Genomic DNA, 7,820 nt, shown 5'->3' with positions numbered 1-7,820 from the left:
AACGCTGAAGTGTGACAGCTGCAATGTGAGAGCGCATGGCACGAGCCTGAGACACAGCCACCACAAATACTCTAATATACAGAAGTGTAATGATTAATATGGGGCCTAAAAAGGTCACAACAAGATCAACAGCTCCTTCAATATAACTAACAGCAACTACACACTCTCCATAACAGGAGTTATACCTATTTGGTTGTTTTAAGAAATCCCTCAGTATCCAACTGCTGTGCACAACAGAAAATACCCAACAAAGATAAACACAGTATTGAACTCTTCTCAGAGTGACTTTGGTGGAATAAAACATGGGGTCACAAATAGCAATATAGCGGTCAATTGATATGAGGACCATGCTTCCTACTGAAACACTGACAATGAGAAATCCTAAAAAGTAATGCACAGCACACATAAGGTCACCCAGGATCCAGCAGCCTTGGATGTGGAGAAGTAAAACTGGCATCTGCAAGAGTCCCATAAGGAAGTCTGCAACAGCCAGGGAGAGGAGGAGGAGGTTGGTGGTGGTGTGGAGCTGCCTGAAATGAGAGAATATCAACACTTAAGACATTGTTATATATAGAAGTTGTAGAAATAAGTGTTATTAGCAGTTATAATACTAGCAGTGTGAATTGCTCTTTAACATGGTTAAATGCAGAACAATATGACAGATTAGTTCCAAGCAGATAGCAGTGCAGTAGCATATGACATGACAAGGATAAATTAAAAATCATTTTAAATTTTCATTAGAAACCTAAATGTGACATTATGGTGCATAGTTGGAACCAAAAATATAAACATTTTGTAGGCCATGCAGAGAAATATTATCTCTGCCTGAAGTGGGAGATAGAGATGATGACCAGCAGGTTCAGAACCACAGTGAGCACAGTGATGAAGGACAGCAGACTGTAAATGAGCATGGCCTCCAAGTGAGAATGCATCATCTTCCTGCAGGAGTTGTTGAGCTGGGGAAAGCAGAGTTCAGCTTCTTCCAGGGCCTCCATATTCAGAGAGAGGAGAAGCTGCTGAGCTCTGACAGCTCTCTGAGTAAAGCTCTTTGTGATACAGCTGATTTATCTCTTTCCTTCCTCCCCTCCCACATGAGTATGTCATACTCTGGCCGTATCTATCTATCTATCTATCTATCTATCTATCTATCTATCTATCTATCTATCTATCTATCTATCTATCTATCTATCTATCTATCTATCCAGCTATGCTACACCTATTGTACTATAATCTAGTTGTGTCAATCAAACTGGTGTCGATCAGCCTTAACAATAAGATCTGACTAAGTTTACATTATCATTATCAGCCACTTGGAACTGGCTGGCACCATTACAGAGCTTCAGTGTAGAAGGGGCAAATAGTCTTCCCTTTTCCCAGAAAACTACACATTGCTTTGGGAATTTTTATGTACTCTGAACTTTTGCACTACAAGCCTTAGGCAGGACAGCTGCTTTGAAAAGATCATACTGCCTGTAGAGGGAGCACCACTGCCACCTCTTGTGCTTTGCCATGCATTTTGGCATTGCAAAGTAATCAGACCCTTAATTCAGAAGCTTGTAGAAGCCCTTTTGGCAGCAATTACAGCTTAGAGTCTTCTTAAGTTAGTCTCTGCAAGCTTTGCGCACCTGGATTTAGGCAGTTAATTCTATTCACTCAAGGACAATTAGACACATGTCCTGAAGACACTACCAAGGTTTTCTTGGATGTATGCCTCAACCCTTGCATGCTGGACTACAGCCTTTATGTCAAATTACCAAACAGACAGCTTGGAGAGGTTTGGGTCTCACCAAATTCATTGACAAATTATAATCACAGTAGACAAAGAAAAATATAAGACCAGTGCACAGGTGGACTAGCCAACAGGGACTACTGGTTCAAATCCTAGTTGGCTTTACTGACTCCATTAGTGTCTTTTACGGCTCCATTAGTGTCATTCATTCTCACATGAAACCAAGTGTCATTGTTTCAGTTATTCATGATGAGTCAAGAACCTTAACTGCTAACCTTAAAGGGAACCTATTATGCTTTCCAGAGTTTCCCCTCCCTTATAGCACGTTCTATAGCTTTTTGTGCATGTAAATGGTCTACAGAGTCACAAGGATCAAAGTTTACACCAAAGGGATTAACTGTTTGGGCAAAATCCAATTTTCTCCTTTGTATGAAACGCCTTTTTGGGGGTCCAGACATTAGTCAATACGTCTCTTGGTGCTGCCTACCTGCAAGCTTGGTATGTCCCCACACAAGGCATAGCACATAACTACTCATAATAAAGACTTTAGTTTTGTAGTGATGCTGAAAAGACACCATGTTCTCAATTGCATGGAGAAATCTTCTTCATTTTTCCACAGCTCCCTCCACTGCTCTAAACATTACACTCTGAGCCCGGTACTTCAAGGAGAACTGCTTCAGAAACTGTGCACAATTATATGCTTCATTTTTGCAATGGTTAATTCTGTAGTTAATTCTTAATGTTGAAAAACATGGGACTCAGCCTGTCACTCTGCATTGTCATTGTGGATCTTGATGTTTAACCTCATTACCACGACCTGATCACATTAGTAAGAAGCAGCATAGCAAAGATATAAATGCTTTTACTGTCTGTCAGTACTGACATGGTGTACCTCGTTAGTTCAAATAAATTATCCACAGTTTAAACGCTCAGTTCATTTTTCAGTAACTTTGCGCACTAAAGTTTAATTAATTCAGATTGCTTCAGAGAGGGGAGGGTGGCCTTTAAGAGCCCTGAGCTCTAACAGTGCGTTTCAGACGGAGGTTGAATAGAGTACAGTATAACATGTACAGAAGAAGAAAAATAATGTCTTTTCAGAACATTAAAGCATGTAAATCTATTTTGGTCGACAACAAGAATGAAATGATGAACACTAAAAATGGCCATAGTAGTACCTCTTTAAGAAATTACTTATTTTAACTCAAACCATGATCTTTTCCTAAACCTAACAAAGTATTTTTTTTGCCTGAATCTAACTAACTCATGACTTTTCTGTATGCTTAACCATGTGTTTATTATTGTAACCATGATGACAAAGGGGTGTAGGGGCACTATTTCAGGAGATGCATATGTGGATTGTATCAGAGGGTGGGAGGGTTAGGACCTTTAGGTTGGTGGTGCCCAATCTGTAAGACTAGGCTTGTTTTATCTCTCTCAGAGTCAGTTGCTGGCCTTTAGGGGTTAGGGCTGGGGTCCTGCTGGGACTACTGTACATCAATCCCTAAGGGCCTTCGCCTTCGATATTAACCAATAGTGAAGCCCATTGGAGGGTGAAGCATGTACGAAACTGAACTAGTCCTTACTGGATGTTACTCCAGTTCTATGTGTATGTGCATAATCCTCTAACTGCAGACCCAGCTGGTCCCCGTTTTGGTAATCCTTGCTGAGTTCAAATGGGAGATGAGTAGTGTATGTGTGGGGGTTTTATAGGGTACCATAGTGGGCGGTTGCTAGCCCCTGATTGGGTGCATGCAACGATCTGTCTCAGGGTGCTGAGGTGGAGCCTCACTTGGGTTAACCAACAGCGAAGTCTGTTAGAGTCATGTACTCAAAGAACTGGAGTTACGCCTAGTAACTACTATTAATGATATCCAAGTATCATAAGTGTATAATAGTGAAAATGACTGAGTTTGAGATTATTAAATAAAGCAATTTTCCTTACTGTATCCTAAAAACTGGTTCCCATTCAGAACTGAGTTTTAGCTTGCATCATGATAGGACATAGATCTGAGAATCATGAGAATAACTGTTTTACCAGCAATTATCTAATGTAATTGACTTTCTTACTTCCATCATTCAAAAAGAATCACTTTAGTCAGATCACACAGATATGCAGTCACAAACAAAGAAAGAATGAAAGCTTCAGGTTGTCTGGATGAGAAAAATTTATATGTAAATTCATTTTCGCTCATAATATGGAAGTTTTGGCTAATTTCTTCAATTTTCCAGATGTTGAGAAATGTAGATTCAGTGTATTAAAGAAAACATGAGAATAATTTCCCCTTCACTAAAAAATAAATGGTTTCAATCAGTCCATCACTTTCTACATTAAACTGGCCTCACTGGAGCCAGGCTGCAGTATCTGAAGTGTAATAATGTGTTTAATAGCTTTTCTGAACCAGGGGTAGAAAAAAACATAGATCACAGGGTTTAGAGAGGAGTTGAAATACAACAGCCAAATCTCAATGGATGCTGATGATGCCCCTACCAAGGTGCTGTCAGCTGCAACAGCAAAAGAATAATATGGACAGGAGCACAGAATAAACACAGCTATAATGACACCGAGAGTCCTGGCTGCTTTCCTTTCAGATCTCTTACTTTTTTCAGGCTCTGAACGCTGAAGTTTGACAGCTGTAATGTGAGAGCGCATGGCACGAGCCTGAGACAAAGCCACTAAAAATACTCTCATATACAGAAGTATAATGACCAAAATTGGGCCTAAAAAGGTCGATCTGCAGCTGACCCAGTGTGCACTGGTGTAGGAGCGGCTAAATTTAATAAATTTGCAAAAAGATTTTTTTTTAAATGAAATCCATTTAAAATTCTATCTACAATACAAAGAAGTGTTCAAAAAGTGAAGGGGTCTGAAAATTTTTAGTAGCAGTGTGAACAGGAGTGGGCTGAGTTCACAGCTCTGAGAGGTGCCAGTGTTTTAGTCATGCTCCATCATCAGTGGCTCATTCATATACTAGCTGATGACCAGTCAGAAAACTATTAACATCCAGTCACATTTCTAAATACTATGTACAACTGTTCACATGTTTATTATGCTGAGGGTTTAGTGGAAGGAAGGCAGAATCAATAGGTGGTGATTAATGACCAATAACATTAGATCATTTTCATTCACCTTGAAACCTAGGGGACATCAGACAGATTGTGGGGCTGTAGCAAACATAACATGTTGTAAAATATTTATTTTGTATCAATAAACTCTGACATCAAATGCTGTTCTCCTTCTTTATATTCATGTAAAGATATTTTGGTACAGGTGGTGTAACTGGTTAAAATATAGCTCCACAAGTATCCCCATATTTTAGTACTGAAATGGGTAACAAGGATTTTATTGATACAGCCTCTCATATTCATAATTCTTATGAGTCCTGAAATGTATCAATACTTATGTTGATTTGATTAATATACAAAAAAAAACAATTCAAAACAAAAATTTAGATTAATTTCTTCAAAAGAACAAAGCACTTTCTCAATCAGCAAAAGTAAGTCATGATGCAAGTGCACCTGTTACCATGAAAATATAATTCACAAGTTTTATACATTCATTTGTACAGTCATCTTGTCCATGGTTTTAGTTATTTTCCAGACTTTGTGCTGTGTAGATTCAGTGTATTAGACAGTATTAATAAATGTATCAGTCAATCCATCACAGTCTCTTTCTACATTAAATTGGCCTCACTGGAGCCAGGCTGCAGAATCTGAAGTGTAATAATGTGTTTAATAGATTTTCTGAACCAGGGGTAGAAAAAAACATAGATCACAGGGTTTAGACAGGAGTTGAAATACAACAGCCAAATGTCAATGGCTGTAGATGATGCATCGATCGAATTACTCACGGCTGCTATAGCAACACAATAATATGGACAGGAGCACAGAATAAAGACAACTACTACGACACCAAGAGTCCTGGCTGCTTTCATCTCAGATTTCTTAGCTTTCACAGTCTCTGAACGCTGAAGTGTGACAGCTGCAATGTGAGAGCGCATGGCACGAGCCTGAGACACAGCCACCACAAATACTCTCATATACAGAAGTGTAATGATTAAAATGGGGCCTAAAAAGGTCACAACAAGATCAACAATTTCTTCAGCATAATTACTTATGAAAAAACATTCTCCATAACAGAAGTTATACAGGTGCGGCTTTGAGAGGAAATCCCTCAGTATCCAACTGCTGTGAACAGCAGAAAATATCCAACACAGACAAACACAGTATTGAATTCTTCTCAGAGTGACTTTGGTGTTGTAAAACATGGGGTCACAAATTGCCATATAGCGGTCAATTGATATGAGGACCATGTTTCCTACTGAAACACTGACAATGAGGTAACTTAAAAAAAAAATCACACCACACATAATGTCACCAAGGATCCAGCAGCCTTGGAAGACAAGGATTTCAGCTGGCATCTGCAGGAAGCCCACAAGGAAGTCTGCGACAGCCAGAGAGAGGAGGAAGAGGTTGGTGGTGGTGTGGAGCTGCCTGAAATGAGAGAATATTCAACACAAACACACTGTTAGATATAGCAGTTTTATAAATAAGTGAAGTTAATAGTTACAATTCTAAATGTATGAACTGTATTGTAACAACATGAATAAATACATCACAGCATCACAACTGTAAAAGCATTTTCAAATAAAGCCTAAACAGGAAAACAATATTTCTATGTATTATTGATATCATCTCATCATCATGCAGTAGTTTGATATGTGACAAATCATTACTAATCCTTTTTAGTCTCACTTCTGCTGGCTATATCAAAAGCACCACAATCACAGTTAGTTAATCAAAGTTGCCTTTCTCAAAGTCATTTCTTACTCTAACCTGTAAATCAAAAATGTTTTCATTAGTAACCTAAATGAGACATTATGTTGCATAGATGGAACCAAAATATAAACATTTTGTAGGCCATGCAGAGAAGTTGGTATCTCTACCTGAAGTGGGAGATAGAGATGATGACCAGCAGGTTCAGAACCACAGTGAGCAGAGTGATGCAGCACAGCAGACTGAGAATGAGAGTGGCCCCTCCATGATAGTTCATCGTCTTCCTGCAGGAGTTGTTGAGCTGGGGAAAGCAGAGTTCAGCTTCTTCCAGGGACTCCATATTCAGAGAGAGGAGAAGCTGCTGAGCTCTGACAGCTCTCTGAGTAAAGCTCTTTGTCATACATCTGATTCATCTCTCTCCTTCTTCCCCTCCAGTATTAATATTTTAATTATTCAGAAGGCTGACTATGTTATACTTTGGCTGTATCTAACTACCTGTAGACCTCATCAAACAAAGGTCAAATAAAAAGATTTAAATCAAGCATGGAGGTCGTCTAATCAGGATTGCAAAAACACTATCCAATATCTCCTTGTCTGATTTTCATATTAAAAACCTTCATCAATAAATCGTACATGGTGAGTGGCTGGTGCCAACATAGTGTTTCAGTGTTGCAGTGGCAAAAGCAAGATTTCTTTCCTGATGGTTTAATATTTTGTCTGATGCTTTTGAAACTTTGGGGGAGAAGTAGCTGATGTTCCACTCCATCCACATACATGCTGCTAAAGATATTCGAGTTGCCTCTCTTCCAGAGCCTGTTGCCACTCACTGCCCTGGTGCTGATGTCTCTTCCCTGGTCATCGTCCCTCGCGTCACTTGGACACGGCTTGGGGCAAAGACAAAAACGAGCGCTACGAGGATCTCCAGCCTGCTATATTTACCTAAACTGTAACTTAAGGGTGCACTATGCATTCCTGCATGACGTCACTTCTGTTGACGTTCGAAGTAAATACGAAACAAAACAGAGCAAGCTCGCCCCTCCCCCCCATTTTTGCATCGGACCGGAAGCCCTTCTGCCGGCGGAGTTCTTGCCACCTTTGAATCGATCCCCAATATAAATGCGGGTCTTCGTTCGTTCCTTCTCCATTTCTCTCCTCCTCGCCATATATTCATCCAAACGTCTTTTCTTTGGTCGTGTCCGTGCCTCAGCCATTTCCCAAAATATATCGTTGAGTCTTTTGACCTAGTTCACAGCGCCGTTCAGCTATCTACTCTCAGATACTCACGCTACTCTATCAACTCTGCTCACTGCCCCCCCCC

General features: G+C 39.8%; 2 protein-coding genes across 5 annotated transcripts in view; both read right to left on the bottom strand.

Annotated features, from left to right (window-relative positions):
• LOC147817438 (trace amine-associated receptor 13c-like) overlaps nt 1-995 on the bottom strand; it is a 1,056-nt gene extending 61 nt beyond the window's left edge. The window contains exons 1-2 of the mRNA XM_087170755.1: nt 826-995; nt 4-530 (exon numbers count right to left, since the gene is read on the bottom strand). Of these exons, the coding sequence (XP_087026881.1) occupies nt 4-530; nt 826-995 (697 nt within the window). The remainder of the gene's footprint in view (nt 1-3; nt 531-825) is intronic.
• A 4,349-nt stretch (nt 996-5,344) lies between these two features.
• LOC111645845 (trace amine-associated receptor 13c-like) lies at nt 5,345-6,857 on the bottom strand. 4 transcript variants are annotated; one of them, XM_023395160.2, is made up of 2 exons: nt 6,673-6,857; nt 5,345-6,220 (listed from the first exon to the last, which is right to left on the bottom strand). In XM_023395160.2, the coding sequence occupies exons 1-2, from the start codon at nt 6,840-6,842 to the stop codon at nt 5,401-5,403; spliced, it is 990 nt and encodes a 329-aa protein (XP_023250928.1). In that variant the 5' UTR covers nt 6,843-6,857; the 3' UTR covers nt 5,345-5,400. The 4 variants fall into 4 exon arrangements, with proteins under 4 accessions (XP_023250928.1, XP_087026844.1, XP_087026845.1 ...); XM_087170718.1 differs by having other exon boundaries at nt 5,345-6,221; nt 6,773-6,842; XM_087170719.1 differs by having other exon boundaries at nt 5,345-6,223; nt 6,790-6,842.
• Nucleotides 6,858-7,820: the final 963 nt, after the last annotated feature.

This window comes from Seriola lalandi, unplaced genomic scaffold (assembly GCF_002814215.2).
Source record: "Seriola lalandi dorsalis isolate HSWRI2012SDOR001 ecotype SW California unplaced genomic scaffold, Sedor1 jcf7180002054958, whole genome shotgun sequence".
NCBI classification, from domain to species: domain Eukaryota; kingdom Metazoa; phylum Chordata; class Actinopteri; order Carangiformes; family Carangidae; genus Seriola; species Seriola lalandi.
Note: the sequence above shows the minus strand (reverse complement) of the source record. Positions and strands in the feature narration are given on the sequence as shown.